Source organism: Eleutherodactylus coqui, chromosome 11 (genome assembly GCF_035609145.1).
Source record: "Eleutherodactylus coqui strain aEleCoq1 chromosome 11, aEleCoq1.hap1, whole genome shotgun sequence".
Taxonomy (NCBI): domain Eukaryota; kingdom Metazoa; phylum Chordata; class Amphibia; order Anura; family Eleutherodactylidae; genus Eleutherodactylus; species Eleutherodactylus coqui.
This window is the reverse complement of record NC_089847.1, coordinates 139859518-139878307: the sequence shown is the minus strand read 5'-3', so window position 1 is coordinate 139878307 and position 18790 is coordinate 139859518. Positions and strand designations below refer to the sequence as shown.

Here is an 18790-nt window from a genome sequence, read left to right as displayed (position 1 = left end):
TCAGCAGGGGGTGGGACTGTGACTGTCTTCAGTGATGTCATCAGCAGGGGGCAGGGCTGTGACTACCTCTCAGACAATATATATGGGCTGGTTGTCAGCAGTAATAGATGAACAGGCACAACTGTCTACAAAGCCCTGGATCCCTGGCCGGATAATGCAGGTTTATGAACTATCTTCTGTTCCTGGGTTGGTGCTCCACGTGCTCCCTGTGACGGGTGATGGTTGCAGCGGAGCCGTCAGCTCTCTACATTGCACTACTGACCAGAAATTCCAGGTAGTGATATAAGGAAGATGGAACAAGACCTCTGCAGCGCCACCTACTGGATGGCAGCATTCCTGCAAATCAATGTTATACAGGTCTATATAACAATGATTGAGAATTGATCAAAAGCCGTCCACTAGGTGGCGCTGCAGAGGCATTGTTCTATCTTCCTTACTTGCATATATTTCCCAGAGGAGCATGCATGGCCTTATAAGCCTCCTCACTCACCTTCTACGTGTCCCCTTAAGGAGAGATCATACCCTTCTCTTAGTGAAATGACGGCCCTTCATGTCTGTTATGGGAATCCCTTGTAGTGTCGCGGTGAGAACTGTAGGTGGCACCATTGTGCATGAAAAATCCAGTTTTCCCAGAGATGAATAGTTGTAACAAAACTTTAGTATTGCTTAGTTTAACTGTGCCTGTAGCGGGCAAACTAGGTGTCACAGCCCCCCAGGGGGTACATCGTGGGCAAACTAGGTGTCACAGCCCCCCCAGGGGGTACATTGTGGGCAAACTACGTGTCACAGCCCCCCCAGGGGGTACATTGTGGGCAAACTAGGTGTCACAGCCCCCCCAAGGGGTACATCGTGGGCAAACTAGGTGTCACAGCCCCCCCAAGGGGTACATCGTGGGCAAACTAGGTGTCACAGCCCCCCAGGGGGTACATTGTGGGCAAACTAGGTGTCACAGCCCCCCCAGGGGGTACATTGTGGGCAAACTAGGTGTCACAGCCCCCCCAGGGGGTACATCGTGGGCAAACTAGGTGTCACAGCCCCCCAGGGGGTACATCGTGGGCAAACTAGGTGTCACAGCCCCCCCAGGGGGTACATTGTGGGCAAACTAGGTGTCACAGCCCCCCCAGGGGGTACATTGTGGGCAAACTAGGTGTCACAGCCCCCCCAGGGGGTACATTGTGGGCAAACTAGGTGTCACAGCCCCCCAGGGGGTACATCGTGGGCAAACTAGGTGTCACAGCCCCCCCAGGGGGTACATTGTGGGCAAACTAGGTGTCACAGCGCCCCCAGGGGGTACATTGTGGGCAAACTAGGTGTCACAGCGCCCCCAGGGGGTACATCGTGGGCAAACTAGGTGTCACAGCCCCCCCAGGGGGTACATTGTGGGCAAACTAGGTGTCACAGCCCCCCCAGGGGGTACATTGTGGGCAAACTAGGTGTCACAGCGTCCCCAGGGGGTACATTGTGGGCAAACTAGGTGTCACAGCGTCCCCAGGGGGTACATTGTGGGCAAACTAGGTGTCACAGCGTCCCCAGGGGGTACATTGTGGGCAAACTAGGTGTCACAGCGCCCCCAGGATTACATTGTTGGTAATATATAAACACACCCACACACAGTCCTGACGCTAGCACTGGGCGCCTGAGTGCAGTGATTAGAGCTCACCTTTTGCCTTCCGCCTTCTGGACCTTTACCCACTGCTCCACTTGGCCCATCATGCTCTTCCTTTGCACTTGTTTCTCAGGATTTGCAGTTGCAGGAAGTCGCCTTTTGAAGGTGTCGGTTCCGTTCTGCTCCAGGGGTCCGGCGCTGACTCGGAAGGAGGGTGGGAGGGTCCCGTTCCTCTCCGCCATCTGGGGTTGAGGCGTCTGTGAGGCCTGGGCTCTGTAGGTCTTGGAGAAGTCGGTGAATGCGGAGGGGCGTCCGTTGGACAGGAGGGACGGGGTAAACTTTCCGCCATTAGAATTTAAGGCATTCTTGTGGGTGAGGCAGCTCTCCCGTCCCGGCGTTTCGTGGTGGCGCTCCTTCTCCGACAGCTCCTGCCGCTTCTCTCCCACATATCTCTGCTGCTTCTTCTCTGCCGGCTCCTTGTAGCCTCCCTTGTCCCCCACATCTTTCGGCGCAGCCTCCTCTGCCAAGTTTCGCCTCGGCTCCTCCGGCTTCTGAAAACCGCTCTTCGCCTGCAATACCTCCGGTCTTGTATATTCTCGGAAGGAGTCGGTGTGGTTGTTCACGGGGGCCGACAGCCACGCCATGTCCACGTTCTCCCTGCAGTAAACAGCAAACTAAGAATGAAGGTGCCGCCACGCTGCGCGGGTTTGGGGCGTCATGGTCAGGACGGAGCAGCGGCTGCACGTCAGGGACATTCGCCGCCGCGGCCGTAGACTGAAGACGAGGAGCTTTGACACCTTGTTAATTACTGCTGAGCTCAGGGCTTCCAGCGCCCAGACACGATCTACGAGAAGCGTCCGCCGCGACTGCGGAGGCAGCAGGATAGACAGCGAGCGCCATTAACACTCCGCAGCGCTTGGCAGGACCCTGCAGTCAATAGCAGAAGCTGCACAATGTCAGCGGGTCAATTAATGAGGGAAAACGAGGAAATGGAGGAGAAAATGCAAAGTGTCTGGAGAAGGAGCCAGCAAGCATGGAGGGGGCCGCATGTAATAACCACCAGTGTGAGGACGGGCACCGCGGCGTGAGATGTGGGCTCTGCACTCCCATAAAGCAGGGCAGACGGCTCCATTGTATACATCACATGCTGCTTCATGAACAGAACGTCAGAAGCACAGTAAAGACTGACACAGGAGAAGTCAGAAAAGTGGGAGATGCAGAATGTCAGGGTGTATACGGCGTACCTTCTGCCGTCGGGGGCGTTCTGGACAAGTGCCGTCTGATTCATCACTCGCATCCAGCCGTTCATGTCCTCCTGAGTGTCAGCGCTGAAGTAGTAGGTCCTCATGCTGGGGTGGTCCCGGAGAGAGTCCATCTGCTGGATGTACGCCCGCATCCCCGAGTGCCCGGCCTGAAATATAAAGCTGCCACCATCACCCACTTCTCCTGGCGATCGCAGGATATTAACGACCATTTAGTGAAGCCCGTGAGCGACAACGACTCGTCATCGCACAGGTGAATCCCCAGCGCAGGACAGCGCCGCCATGACAGGAGCCATAACCCTGCGATGAGAGCGGAGTGATGAATGAGCTCCCAGCTCACCGCCCTGTCTGTAGGGTGACAGTAGTGGGGCCGGCGCTCCCAGCTCACTGCCTGGTCTGTAGGGTGATGGTACTGGGGCCGGCGCTCCCAGCTCACCGCCCCGTCTGTAGGGTGATGGTACTGGGGCCGGCGCTCCCAGCTCACCGCCCTGTCTGTAGGGTGACAGTAGTGGGGCCGGCGCTCCCAGCTCACCGCCCTGTGTGTAGGGTGACGGTAGTGGGGCCGGCGCTCCCAGCTCACTGCCTGGTCTGTAGGGTGATGGTAGTGGGGCCGGCGCTCCCAGCTCACCGCCCCGTCTGTAGGGTGACAGTAGTGGGGCCGGCGCTCCCAGCTCACTGTCTGGTCTGTAGGGTGATGGTAGTGGGGCCGGCGCTCCCAGCTCACTGCCCCGTCTGTAGGGTGACAGTAGTGGGGCCGGCGCTCCCAGCTCACTGCCTGGTCTGTAGGGTGATGGTACTGGGGCCGGCGCTCCCAGCTCACCGCCCCGTCTGTAGGGTGACGGTAGTGGGGCTGGCGCTCCTGACACTAATGCGAAGTGACAGGCATTGAGTGCCGCTCTCCGGGGATCTAAGCTGCAGACCCCTTCACTCAGCCAGGAGCCTCCATGACGTGTGCGTCCCGCCGGCTCACAGACCATCAGACCAACTGGTGATCGGATCTGTGCAGCGGTCGAACGCTGGCCATTAGGCGACTGACTGCGCGGTCTGGCCACGCTCGGGACTTTTGGAGTATACAAGCCGCCAGAATCGCTACAGGCCGCAACGCTGCGGTTTGGGCAGCAAAAACGCACCTGGAAATAGCTAGAAAGTTTGGGCTGAAGTTTTCTCTTCTGTTTTCCTCATGGTTGTTCTGTATGGACTTTAACCCCTTAATGCTGTGGGACATAAACTTACATCCTAGCTGGGAACTAGTCTCTCTCCAGGATGTAACCTTACGTCCTACGGATGTCGTGGGCTTAGAAGGGGAGATCTTGCTATCAGAAGTGGGAGCCGGCTGTGACGGACAGCGTGAGTCCTGCTGCAGCAGCGGGGAATCGGTGAGAACACAGATCCCTATTAACCCCTTACATGCCACAATCAATCTCTCTTCCATAGTGATGTCATCAGCCCTCCGCTATGTCATCGCAGAGGGCCGATGGGTTTACATGACTACCGGATACCAGACAATGGTGTCCAGGTCTGGCATACCTCCTCACCGCTACTATTAGGCCCAATGTCCATGGGCGGATATGATTTGCCAGAGATTCACAAATCAAGCCGCCCCTAGGGATACACGGGCGTCCGCACGTGAATTAAAGCGTGAGGATTTGTTTTGTGGACCTTTTGGTTTGGAAAACAAATCGCAGCACGCTTCATGTCAGTGCGGTTCACACACAGTCAGCACGCCAAAGACCCCGGCCAGGCACGCCAAAGACCCCGGCCAGGCACGCCAAAGACCCCGGCCAGGCACGCCAGAGACCCCGGCCAGGCACGCCAGAGACCCCGGCCAGGCACGCCAGAGACCCCGGCCAGGCACGCCAGAGACCCCGGCCAGGCACGCCAGAGACCCCGGCCAGGCACGCCAAAGACCCCGGCCAGGCACGCCAAAGACCCCGGCCATGGGCAGGGTTGGATTCTGCTGCGGCCTCCCGCATTGCGGAATCCGATTCGCCCGTGGATATGAGGCCTAAGCGATAACACACTACAGCACAGAAGTACTGCAGTGTATTATCATAGCATTGCAGGTTAAAGTCCCCTGAAAAGACCAAATATGTAAAAAATAGTGTGGAAAAAAAAAGAAGAAAAGAAGTTTGGTATTGTGGCCTCCGTAACAACCATCACCACGTATCGAACCCGTTATTTATCCCATACAGCGACCGCTATGAAACGGCTAAAAAACGGAGGCCAAAATCTTTTTTTTTTTTTTTCCGCCAATAAAACTGATCAAAAAAGCCGCATTTACCCAAAATGGTGCCAATTAAAGCCACGGCTCGTCACACAGGAAGAAATGCACCCATAATCCCCCCACCTTATAAAAGGGGACTACCTGCGCAAAAATGGAAAAACCTGTAAAAAAAAGTGTACCAACCACACTACAGCGCGCCGCGCAAAAGCCAGACCTCATCCGGCCGCGTCGAGGGGACAATCCCCAAAAATGATCATGCCCTTATGGCCAAAGTAGGGCGCGTCACTAAGGGGTTAATGGAGATGGTGGCAGCGCCCATTACTGCAAGCAGCGCAGATGAGAGGCAGCCGGAGCGGTCATGTGGAACAGATCGGCAATAGATGGAAAGAATGCGGAAGTTCATTAGTGATGGAAGAAGTCATAACGAGCCTCGCATGATTAACGAGTCTGGGGCTGAATGCTCGCCAGATCTGGGGGCCGCAGTACGCCTCAGACACGCAGGGGCCCCACAGTGATCCTCGCATGGAATACCACTGAAAATGATACATGTGCAGGGAATTAACGCAATAAGGCGTCACGGATCTGCCGCCGCCGCCGCCGTTTACGTTTCATCGAGTTTTAGAATGAAAGCAGAAGTGTTATTGGGTGTTTTGCGCGCCGCGGCGGGGGAGGGGACTACAGATTCGTGCAGTTAGCGGTCGCTTCCTTGTGTTATTTTATATCTGGTGTGAATGCTGCAGCGGCGATCCGGCGCCGCCAGACGCAACAAACGTTACCTTAAAGGAGAACTTGCGGTTGATGCGATCCTCGGGTCCCGTGGGGGTGATGATGTAGCCAGGAAGAGGGATGCTGCCCAGAACGGCTTCTTCTCGGCTGTCTGATATGGGAGACGTGAGGTTATTATGCGTTCCCCGCGCTGCGCCCGTCCCACCATCCCCCGCACCTTTATCTCACCTTTATAGTAGAAGAGACAATGATCGGAGAGCAGGAACCATCGCCTCTTCCACAGCTTCATCCCTGAACTGTCCTGTAGGGGGCACAGCAGGACACTAAGACACAGTGGACAGTAAGGCCCGTCCCCACTTACGGCCAGCCCTGCACCCACCTGTTTGTAGAGCCACCCCCGTGCCAGCACCGCTACGCTGGCGTTCCTCTTTATAGACTGCTCTCTCTTGCCGAAGCTGTAGACCTTCCCCACAGACTTAGGCACCTGGAAGGGGAACGAAAGGACCACACCTGAGTGCGCAGGAAAGATGGCGGCTCCCGTGACACCCCCGATGTGTTATATACCGCGCATACGGGTATGACAGCCCCCAGAACTCCGCTAATGATACTCGGATACAGAAATCTGGCATCCATGGAAAAACGCAGAGAGTTTCCTTCATCAGAAGGTTCTGCGTCCTTCATTGTCTAACATTCGGTTCTCATTTGCATACAAAGTCTGGTGAAGCTCCGCCCAGTGCGCCCGCCTCGTCAGCAGCGCTCCGATTAGAAGGACAAAGGTTCCATCATCTGGCAGCAGCGGGGCGTCCCAGAAAGTCCCACACCAAGTCCTCGGAGGTCCATCGTGCGAGGAAGCAGAGAACGTCCCGCCGCCGGCCGCATGGAGGGTTCTGCGCAAATGTTTGTGATGTTCTCCCCACTAACTGCAGTTGTTACCGGCCTCGAAACCAGACGACACGGCGGCGGCGGTTCATGGAGTCCTCCGTGTTTATAATGAAGCTGCCATCCAGCTTCCGGGCAACAAACGGAAGAATGTGGGGGAACCACCTGTCTACAGGGAGCATACGGGGGACTCCCCCGCGGTGAATGTGGGGGAGGGGAACCACCTGTCTACAGGGAGCGTACGGGGGACTCCCCGCGGTGAATGTGGGGGAGGGGAACCACCTGTCTACAGGGAGCGTACGGGGGACTCCCCTGCGGTGAATGTGAGGGAGGGGAACCACCTGTCTACAGGGAGCGTAAGGGGGACTCCCCCCGCGGTGAATGTGGGGGAGGGGAACCACCTGTCTACAGGGAGCGTACGGGGGACTCCCCGCGGTGAATGTGGGGGAGGGGAACCACCTGTCTACAGGGAGCGTACGGGGGACTCCCCGCGGTGAATGTGGGGGAGGGGAACCACCTGTCTACAGGGAGCGTATGGGGGGGCTCCCCGCGGTGAATGTGGGGGAGGGGAACCACCTGTCTACAGGGAGCGTACGGGGGACTCCCCGCGGTGAATGTGGGGGAGGGGAACCACCTGTCTACAGGGAGCGTAAGGGGGACTCCTCCGTGGTGAATGTGGGGGAGGGGAACCACCTGTCTACAGGGAGCGTACGGGGGACTCCCCACAGTGAATGTGGGGGAGGGGAACCACCTGTCTACAGGGAGCGTACGGGGGACTCCCCGCGGTGAATGTGGGGGAGGGGAACCACCTGTCTACAGGGAGCGTAAGGGGGACTCCTCCGTGGTGAATGTGGGGGAGGGGAACCACCCGTCTACAGGGAGCGTAAGGGGGACTCCTCCGTGGTGAATGTGGGGGAGGGGAACCACCTGTCTACAGGGAGCGTAAGGGGGACTCCTCCGTGGTGAATGTGGGGGAGGGGAACCACCTGTCTACAGGGAGCGTACGGGGGACTCCCCGCGGTGAATGTGGGGGAGGGGAACCACCTGTCTACAGGGAGCGTACGAGGGACTCCCCCGCGGTGAATGTAGGGGAGGAGAACCACCTGTCTCTACAGGGAGCATATGAGGGACTCCCCCGTGGTCAATGTATGGGAGGGGAACCACCTGTCCACGGGAGCATATGAGAGACTCCCCCCGCAGTGAATGTAGGGGAGGGGAACCACCTGTCTACAGGGAGCGTACAGGTGACTCCCCCACAGTCAATGTGGGAAAACGGAACCAACTGTTTACAGGGAGCGTACGAGGGACTCCCCCGCGGTGAATGTAGGGAAGGGGAACCACCTGTCTACAGTAAGCGTACGAGGGACTCCCCCGCGGTGAATGTAGGGAAGGGGAACCACCTGTCTACAGGGAGCGAACAGGGGACTCCCCCGCGGTGAATGTAGGGAAGGGGAACTATCTGTTTACAGGAAGCGTACGGGGGACTCCCCCGTGGAGAATGGAGGGGAGGGGAACCCACCTGTCTACAGGGAGCGTACGGGGGACTTCCCCATGGAGAATGGAGGGGAGGGGAACCACCTGTCTACAGGGAGCATATGAGGGACTCCCCCGCGGTGAATGTAGGGAAGGGGAACTATCTGTTTACAGGAAGCGTACGGGGGACTCCCCCGTGGAGAATGGAGGGGAGGGGAACCCACCTGTCTACAGGAAGCGTACGGGGGACTCCCCCGTGGAGAATGGAGGGGAGGGGAACCCACCTGTCTACAGGGAGCGTACGGGGGACTTCCCCATGGTGAATGCGTTTTGCGCTATAAACAGCAGGAAACCATCCGGCGCCGTCTTCTTCCAGGGGATTTCGTTCCCGGACGCTACAGATATGGCTCCTACCGCAGCAGGAAGTCCCCCCAGGACCCCCATTGTCACAGTGAGGTCAGATGTGAGCGAGGACCAACAGATGGATCGGCCGTGCAGGCGCTGACAGTAGAGCACTTCTTCCTCGCCCTCCACGGTCCCCGGACCTCACACATAGTTGAGTCTTCATGCCCCCCGTACCACCCGCCATGATCTGCGGCATCCCAGAAGCCATTGCATCCGTCCCTCGTGATCCGCTACAAGGGGGGCCACACTGACACTTCTGGAGGGGACAGTCCTGATGTTTGGAGTTTCTGTTTCCATTGATATCAGATTTCTGCATCAGAGTGTCATTAAGTTCTGGGGGTCTCGCGGCGTAACCCGCTATATATACAGTATATACGCACCCATATAGCCACTTCCCCAGGATTCCTCGCAGACACAATGTTCCGCACTCATCATTTGCATTGCAAATCCCCTGGGAGCAGAGAAGCTGCATTGGTGCCAGGCTCCAGCTCTGCGGGCACCAGACAGGATGGGGGAGGGGGCACTTGTCTGATTGACATAGGACCACTGCAGCAGCCGCCGGGTGTAAACAATGGTGGCATATGTCTTCCCGGTGGGATTCTGCATTTATATTAGTAGGATGTAATGCAGCAGAAGCTCAGCTGTGTCCGTCCGTGCGTGCGCCGCAGTCCATGTGAGAAGTGACTACTGTCCCAAACTTCTCCGGGAGCTTAACCCTTCACTTCCCGCTATGCTGACTGCAGGCAGAATCCCCAGGTACTCACTTACCTTCGGAGGGGGCCTGGACTCCGCAGTGGACGTGGTTACCGCCGTGGACCCCTCGCTCACTATGCTGTAGGGTCTTTGGTTCATCTGCTGAGGAGACATGATGGAGCTGTCCCTGGGGAATACAAATGATTTAGTGTGAGGACGATGCAGCAGAGCCGGATGCCTCATCACATCCGTCAGCCGTTCTCATCTATCGCTGGAGCAGCTCTGCCCGGGCGAAGGACTGCAGCGAGGGCACTGTGCTCCGCTCAGACTAGAGGACTGCAGTGAAGGCTCTCCACTCTGCCCGGGCTGAGAGACGTGAGGGTACTGCAGTGAGGGCAACGAGATCTGCCCGGGCTGAGAGACGTGAGGGTACTGCAGCGAAGGGCACTGAGATCAGCGCCATGGAGGGCGACTGCAGCGAAGGGCACCTAGATCAGCGCCATGGAGGGCGACTACAGCGAAGGGCACTGAGATCAGCGCCATGGAGGGCGACTACAGCGAAGGGCACTGAGATCAGCGCCATGGAGGGCGACTGCAGCGAAGGGCACTGAGATCAGCGCCATGGAGGGCGACTGCAGCGAAGGGCACTGAGATCAGCGCCATGGAGGGCGACTGCAGCGAAGGGCACTGAGATCAGCGCCATGGAGGGCGACTACAGCAAAGGGCACCGAGATTAGCGCCATGGAGGGCGACTACAGCAAAGGGCACCAAGATTAGCGTCATGGAGGATGACTGTAGCGAAGGGCACTGAGATCAGCACCATAGAGGGCAACTGAAGCGAAGGGCACTGAGATCAGCAATATGTAGGGTGACTGCCGTGGGGACACAGATATCTGCCTGCCCCAGTAGGGGAAGGTGGGGGTTAAAGGGATGGGGTGGGCGGCTGCTGCGAGGGCACAGGTATCCGCACAAGCAAAGGTGAGTGCAGTGAGTGTACTGAGACCTGCACAGGCTAAGAGATGAAGGTACTGCAGGGAGGGCAGAGATCTTCCCAAGAGAGCATGACTGCTGCGAGGTCACCAAGATCTGTGTAACCCTATTGGCTAGACACTGCAGAACTAGGCGTTCCCTAAAGCAGTGACTTTTTCCTGGTGGCAGCGTTGTCTCCGGGCACACAGATGCCCAAGGTGCTATATTACCTGCTTTTTTTAAAAGACGAAGATTTGAAATCCACGTTGTGAAGACAGCAACACAGAGTTCCTACTCAAATGACTGTGACCTGTACTGAAAGTAGATTCGGTGCCAAAACCCATCATGTGAACATAATCTAAGTCTTCCCCGAACCTATCCCTGATGCTGACCCTAACACCAGACACCACTGTCCCCGAGAATCCCTAAAAATATCCCTAATGGAAACCCTATGTGAAACACTTATCCTGAGAAACAATGAGAAGACCTGGAGGCAAAGAAAACCAAACTGAGCAGAACTAAGAAACAAGATAAGCCAGATACAAATAGGGAAAGGGTCAAACAAACTACAAGTCTAAGAAGAAAAAACTGGAGGCAAACTAACCACAAGCGCAAACTAGGGTGACAAGAGACGAAGTCAGGCTACGAACAAGATACCAGAAGCATGCAGGAAATACTGGATAGAAATGAATATAGTTTACACTATAACCAGCAACACACTGCAGAAGCCAGGAATAGGTAAAAAGAAACTAACCAATCAGGGAATACTTTCCAAACAAGGCTGAGCTGCAGCAATGTGGTCAGCTGACCCAGTCTGATGGATCGGCTGTGGGGCAGGTACATAGAAACTGGGACAACAACAAATTACAAAACAGGAGATGACAAGCTAGAAGAATTCTTACGGATGATATCTGCCCCAGAGAGGGTGATTGCACCAAGATCTGCTTGAGCTGAGAGATGAGGGTAACTGCAGGAAGGGCACCGAGATCTCACTGCGAGAGTGGGCGAGGGCACCGAGATCTCACTGCGAGAGTGGGCGAGGGCACCGAGATCTCACTGCGAGAGAGGGCGAGGGCCCCGAGATCTCACTGCGAGAGAGGGCGAGGGCCCCGAGATCTCACTGCGAGAGAGGGCGAGGGCCCCGAGATCTCACTGCGAGAGAGGGCGAGGGCCCCGAGATCTCACTGCGAGAGAGGGCGAGGGCCCCGAGATCTCACTGCGAGAGAGGGCGAGGGCCCCGAGATCTCACTGCGAGAGAGGGCGAGGGCCCCGAGATCTCACTGCGAGAGAGGGCGAGGGCCCCGAGATCTCACTGCGAGAGAGGGCGAGGGCCCCGAGATCTGCCTGAGCTGAGAGAGGAGGATGACTGCAGCGAGGGCACCGAGATCTTACTGCGAGAGAGGGCGAGGGCACCGAGATCTTACTGCGAAAGAGGGCGAGGGCACCGAGATCTTACTGCGAAAGAGGGTGAGGGTGACTGCAGCGAGGGCACCGAGATCTTACTGCGAGAGAGGGCGAGGGCACCGAGATCTTACTGCGAAAGAAGGTGAGGGCACCGAGATCTTACTGCGAAAGAGGGTGAGGGCACCGAGATCTGCCTGAGCTGAGAGATGAGGGTGACTGCAGCGAGGGCACCACTATCTGCTTAGGGTATAATATGAAAAAACTGCAACAAGGACACCAAGATCTTACCAGAAAGGGCGAGGCCACCGAGGGCTGCCCCAGAGAGGGCGAGGGCACCGAGGGCTGCCCCAGAGAGGGCGAGGGCACCGAGGGCTGCCCCAGAGAGGGCGAGGGCACCGAGGGCTGCCCCAGAGAGGGCGAGGGCACCGAGGACTGCCCCAGAGAGGGCGAGGGCACCGAGGACTGCCCCAGAGAGGGCGAGGGCACCGAGGTCTGATGGAGGTCTGCTTGGTAGGACAAATTTACATCTGCCCTGACAGTCTTAAGGCCCATTTACACTGGACGATTATCCCCCCCGCCCCCCCTGCATTTCGGGCCCTTTACGCTGATTGTTAAAATGAAGCTCCCTTGATTTTAGCCATCAGTTCTATCAGTTGTTCTCCAGAGCTGATAGCATTGTTTCCCGTGGAGAACAAAGGATCTGAGCTCCCAGATAAGACCCTCAGGCTATTGGCTGCTCAGGGAGGCCTCATTTACATACATAATTGGCAGTTAAGGAGCTGAGAAGTTACTTAAATACCAATTATGTTTTAAGCAAAGTAATCGCTCGAAGCTGTCATTGTCGTTGGGGCGATTATCTGCTGGTGTGAATGGGCCTTCACAGCTTGGTACAATCAGGACAAGAGAGCTGTGATACCGAGGGGTTTATCTAACCGATACACTGTTACAAGCCTTCAGCTGTAAGAGCAGCACTAAGTAACAACAGGTCAATAATAGCAAGCAGAGATATTAAAAATAGGGAGAAGGTGACCCTTCAGTTGCGTCTTTGTCACATGATCAGAGCGGCTTTAGACCATATCCGAGAACTCCGGGGGGCGCCATTTACACAATCCACCATTGCTCTGGTTTGTTGCTCATCTGCTGAAAAGTGGCTGCCAGAAATGTAACCATCTCCCTGGGACCCGCCCCCCCTGTACAACTCTCCGCCCCCGAGGAGCCACAGCAGGTCACACAAGCTTAAGGCACACTAATTATGTGTGTCCATACAGAGGCGAGTCCCCTACACAGGGTGCCGGCGGCTCCTCTCACCGGGCCGGCTCTGCTACATCAGCAGGTGAGACCTTTGCATTATTTCGCCCCTCAGTCCCTCGTCTTTTACTGCATTTGTCAACTTGATTATAAAGTACCCCCCCCCCCCCCCACCCCGAATCTATCGCTCTCTCCAGGAAACTGCTGAGGGGAGCAACTCACAAACCGTCCGACCGCGTCCAGATGATTAGCGCCAATTTACTCTGCCGCTGCTCAGATTACAAGAATCAATACCCAGCCAATTATCTCCGTGGCGAGCGGCGCCGGAGCCTCAGCGTTCCCGAGTGTGTGATGGATACACCAGAAAATATGGCCGCCAGACAGATCCCCAAATACTGTCCCAACGTCACATGACCACATGGCCAGGTCACATGACCCCTCTGGGGTGCAGTCCTCCAGGCTCCATTCCACTGCTCTGGATGATCTTTACCCGTCCGCGGGGGATTTAGATTGTCAGCTCTGGTGAACAGGGGCCAATCTGCAGAAGAGTCAGCAGTCATCTCTCTGATGACTAAGGTGGGCACAGATACCCCCAAGAGGTCTACAGCTGCCATGGTAACGGGCATGGCGGATGGATGGAGACCGCTCCCCGGGGACTGCAATTACCACACTCTAAAAGCATAGAGGAGGAGACTGCAGTCAACTGCCACCCACATCGCCCGCTGCCCGCCACAGATGCCAAGCGGCTCCATTGTGGGAGTTCAGCTGAAAGGGAACACAGTGTGACGTGAGCAGACGTACTAGCATGGGCACCCCGAGCCCACCGATGCTGCCGCACAGGTCACACTCAAATATCCACCGCTATAAAGGTCACTGCTGCTCTTACCTCACCCACCTACCCCAGTCACATCCAGAGCTGCAAATGTCACTGCTGCCCTTACCTCACCCACCTACTCCAGTCACATCCAGAGCTGCAAATGTCACTGCTGCCCTTACCTCACCTACTCCAGTCACATCCAGAGCTGCACATGTCACTGCTGCCCTTACCTTACCTACTCCAGTCACATCCAGAGCTGTACATATCACTGCTGCCCTTACCTCACAGACCCCAGTCACATCCAGAGCTGCAAATGTCACTGCTGCCCTTACCTACTCCAGTCACATCCAGAGCTGCAAATGTCACCGCTGCCCTTACCTCACGTACTCCAGTCACATCCAGAGCTGCAAATGTCACTGCTGCCATTACCTCACCTACTCCAGTCACATCCAGAGCTGCAAATGTCACTGCTGCCCTTACCTCACCCACCTACTCCAGTCACATCCAGAGCTGCAAATGTCACTGCTGCCCTTACCTACTCCAGTCACATCCAGAGTTGCAAATGTCACTGCTGCCCTTACCTCACGTACTCCAGTCACATGCAGAGCTGCAAATGTCACTGCTGCCCTTACCTCACCTACTCCAGTCACATCCAGAGCTGTACATATCACTGCTGCCCTTACCACACATACACCAGTCACATCCAGAGCTGCAAATGTCACTGCTGCCCTTACCTCACCTACTCCAGTCACATCCAGAGCTGTAAAAGGTCACTGCTGCCCTTACCTACTCCAGTCACGTCCAAAGCTGCAAATGTCACTGCGGCCCTTACCTCACAGACCCCAGTCACATTCAGAGCTGCAAATGTCACTGCTGCCCTTACCTCACGTACTCCAGTCACATCCAGTGCTGCAAATGTCACTGCTGCCCTTACCTCACGTACTCCAGTCACATTCAGAGCTGCAAATGTCACTGCTGCCCTTACCTCACGTACTCCAGTCACATCCAGTGCTGCAAATGGCACTGCTGCCCTTACCTCACAGACCCCAGTCACATCCACAGCTGCAAATATCACTGCTGCCATTACCTCACCAACTCCAGTCACATCCGGAGCTGCAAATGTCCCTGCTGCCCTTACCTATGCCAGTCACATCCAAAGCTACAAATGTCACTGCTGCCCTTACCTCACGTACTCCAGTCACATCCACAGCTGCAAATGTCACTGCTGCCCTTACCTCACAGACCCCAGTCACATCCACAGCTGCAAATATCACTGCTGCCATTACCTCACCAACTCCAGTCACATCCGGAGCTGCAAATGTCCCTGCTGCCCTTACCTATGCCAGTCACATCCAAAGCTACAAATGTCACTGCTGCCCTTACCTATGCCAGTCACATCCAAAGCTACAAATGTCACTGCTGCCCTTACCTCACGTACTCCAGTCACATCCACAGCTGCAAATGTCACTGCTGCCCTTACCTCACCTACTCCAGTCACATTCAGAGCTGTACATATCACTGCTGCCCTTACCTCACGTACTGTCGCACATCCAAAGCTACAAATGTCACTGCTGCCCTTACCTCACCTACTCCAGTCACATTCAGAGCTGCAAATGTCACTGCTGCCCTTACCTCACCTACTCCAGTCACATCCAGAGCTGCAAATGTCACTGCTGCCCTTACCTCACCTACTCCAGTCACATTCAGAGCTGTACATATCACTGCTGCCCTTACCACACATACACCAGTCACATCCAGAGCTGCAAATGTCACTGCTGCCCTTACCTCACCTACTCCAGTCACATTCAGAGCTGTACATATCACTGCTGCCCTTACCACACATACACCAGTCACATCCAGAGCTGCAAATGTCACTGCTGCCCTTACCTCACCTACTCCAGTCACATTCAGAGCTGTACATATCACTGCTGCCCTTACCACACATACACCAGTCACATCCAGAGCTGTAAAAGGTCACTGCTGCCCTTACCTCACGTACTGTCGCACATCCAAAGCTGCAAATGTCACTGCTGCCCTTACCTCACCTACTCCAGTCACATCCAGAGCTGCAAATGTCACTGCTGCCCTTACCTCACCTACTCCAGTCACATCCAGAGTTGCAAATGTCACTGCTGCCCTTACCTCACAGACCCCAGTCACATCCACAGCTGTGCATATGTCACTGCTGCCCTTACCTCACCTACTCCAATCACATTCAGAGCTGCTAATGTCACTGCTGCCCTTACCTCACCTACTCCAGTCACATCCGGAGCTGCATATGTCACTGCTGCCCTTACCTCACATACTCCAGTCACATCTAGAGCAGCAAATGTCACTGCTGCCCTTACCTACTCCAGTCACATCCAGAGCTGCATATGTCACTGCTGCCCTTACCACACCCACCTACCCCAGTCACATCCAGAGCAGCAAATGTCACTGCTGCCCTCACCTACTCCAGTCACATCCAGAGCTGCAAATGTCACTGCTGCCCTTACATACTCCAGTCACATCCAGAGCTGCAAATGTCACTGCTGCCCTTACACACTCCAGTCCCATTCAGAGCTGCAAATGTCACTGCTGCCATTAACTACTCCAGTCATATCCAGAGCTGCAAGTGTCACTGCCCTTACCTCAACTACTACAGTCACAGCCGAAGCTGCAGCGCTAATGCTGCCCTCACCTGCTGACTTGGAGGAGGGGGTGTAGACACACGGGGACGGGAGGAGGCACATCACAAGCACCATAGAGAATACACCTACTCGTCACGGAGGTCAAACTCTGCGTTGTCGGGGGAGACGTGTCCGGTCACCGGGTGCCTGTAGGACGTCGTCCGCTGGTTGTGGCTGCAGGGAGAGAACAGAGCGGTCAGACATCAGCGAGAGCCATAATAACACTATAATATCCAGCAACTAATCACTTATTACACTCCTCAGGGACAGCGGCCTCAGGCCATCCCAGCGCCCCATGTGCTAAAGTGCAGGAGGGCCCCCACACACCCCTCCAATCAGCATCACCGGGCGCAGATACCAGGAGCCGCCAACATTATATCAGCGCTGGAGCGTTATAACAGGAGCCATGATATCACATATATCATGTCTATGTAATGTAACTGATAACACACAGCTGTACCGCCCATCATCCACAGTACAGGAGGAAAGTAAGTGACCCCCTATGTAATGTAACTAATAACACAGCTGTACCGCCCATCATCCACAGTACAGGAGGAAAGTAAGTGACCCCCTATGTAATGTAACTAATAACACACAGCTGTACCACCCATCATCCACAGTACAGGAGGAAAGTAAGTGACCCCCTATGTAATGTAACTAATAACACACAGCTGTACCGCCCATCATCCACAGTACAGGGGGAAAGTAAGTGACCCCCTATGTAATGTAACTAATAACACACAGCTGTACCGCCCATCATCCACAGTACAGGGGGAAAGTAAGTGACCCCCTATGTAATGTAACTAATAACACACAGCTGTACCGCCCATCATCCACAGTACAGGAGGAAAGTAAGTGACCCCCTATGTAATGTAACTAATAACACAGCTGTACCACCCATCATCCACAGTACAGGAGGAAAGTAAGTGACCCCCTATGTAATGTAACTAATAACACACAGCTGTACCGCCCATCATCCACAGTACAGGAGGAAAGTAAGTGACCCCCTATGTAATGTAACTAATAACACACAGCTGTACTGCCCATCATCCACAGTACAGGAGGAAAGTAAGTGACCCCCTATGTAATGTAACTAATAACACACAGCTGTACCGCCCATCATCCACAGTACAGGAGGAAAGTAAGTGACCCCCTATGTAATGTAACTAATAACACACAGCTGTACCGCCCATCATCCACAGTACAGGAGGAAAGTAAGTGACCCCCTATGTAATGTAACTGATAACACACAGCTGTACCACCCATCATCCACAGTACAGGAGGAAAGTAAGTGACCCCCTATGTAATGTAACTAATAACACAGCTGTACCGCCCATCATCCACAGTACAGGAGGAAAGTAAGTGACCCCCTATGTAATGTAACTAGTAACACACAGCTGTACCGCCCATCCCCCACAGTGCAGGAGGAAAGTAAGTGACCCCCTATGTAATGTAACTAATAACACACAGCTGTACCGCCCATCATCCACAGTACAGGAGGAAAGTAAGTGACCCCCTATGTAATGTAACTGATAACACAACTGTACCGCCCATCATCCACAGTGCAGGAGGAAAGTAAGTGACCCCCTATGTAATGTAACTAATAACACACAGCTGTACCGCCCATCATCCACAGTGCAGGAGGAAAGTAAGTGACCCCCTATGTAATGTAACTAATAACACACGGCTGTACTGCCCATCATCCACAGTACAGGAGGAAAGTAAGTGACCCCCTATGTAATGTAACTAATAACACACAGCTGTACCGCCCATCATCCACAGTACAGGAGGAAAGTAAGTGACCCCCCTATGTAATGTAACTAATAACACACAGCTGTACCGCCCATCATCCACAGTACAGGAGGAAAGTAAGTGACCCCCTATGTAATGTAACTAATAACACACAGCTGTACCGCCCATCATCCACAGTGCAGGGGGAAAGTAAGTGACCCCCTATGTAATGTAACTGATAACACAGCTGTACCGCCCATCATCCACAGTACAGGGGGAAAGTAAGTGACCCCCTATGTAACTAATAACACACAGCTGTACCGCCCATCATCCACAGTGCAGGAGGAAAGTAAGTGACCCCCTATGTAATGTAACTAATAACACAGCTGTACCGCCCATCATCCACAGTACAGGAGGAAAGTAAGTGACCCCCTATGTAATGTAACTAATAACACACAGCTGTACCACCCATCATCCACAGTACAGGAGGAAAGTAAGTGACCCCCTATGTAATGTAACTAATAACACAGCTGTACCACCCATCATCCCCCACAGTACAGGAGGAAAGTAAGTGACCCCCTATGTAATGTAACTAATAACACAGCTGTACCGCCCATCATCCACAGTACAGGGGGAAAGTAAGTGACCCCCTATGTAATGTAACTAATAACACACAGCTGTACC

General features: G+C 54.9%; 1 protein-coding gene across 8 annotated transcripts in view; it reads right to left on the bottom strand.

The window, feature by feature from the left end:
- The window catches only part of PLEKHA7 (pleckstrin homology domain containing A7), a 128828-nt gene that overhangs the window by 45845 nt on the left and 64193 nt on the right, over window positions 1-18790 (bottom strand). For all 8 annotated transcript variants that reach the window (XM_066583682.1, XM_066583684.1, XM_066583683.1 and 5 more), the window contains 7 exons: window positions 16466-16549; window positions 9344-9455; window positions 6198-6302; window positions 6047-6119; window positions 5869-5969; window positions 2851-3017; window positions 1661-2263 (listed from right to left, as the gene is read on the bottom strand). In XM_066583682.1, the coding sequence (XP_066439779.1) occupies window positions 1661-2263; window positions 2851-3017; window positions 5869-5969; window positions 6047-6119; window positions 6198-6302; window positions 9344-9455; window positions 16466-16549 (1245 nt within the window). The remainder of the gene's footprint in view (window positions 1-1660; window positions 2264-2850; window positions 3018-5868; window positions 5970-6046; window positions 6120-6197; window positions 6303-9343; window positions 9456-16465; window positions 16550-18790) is intronic.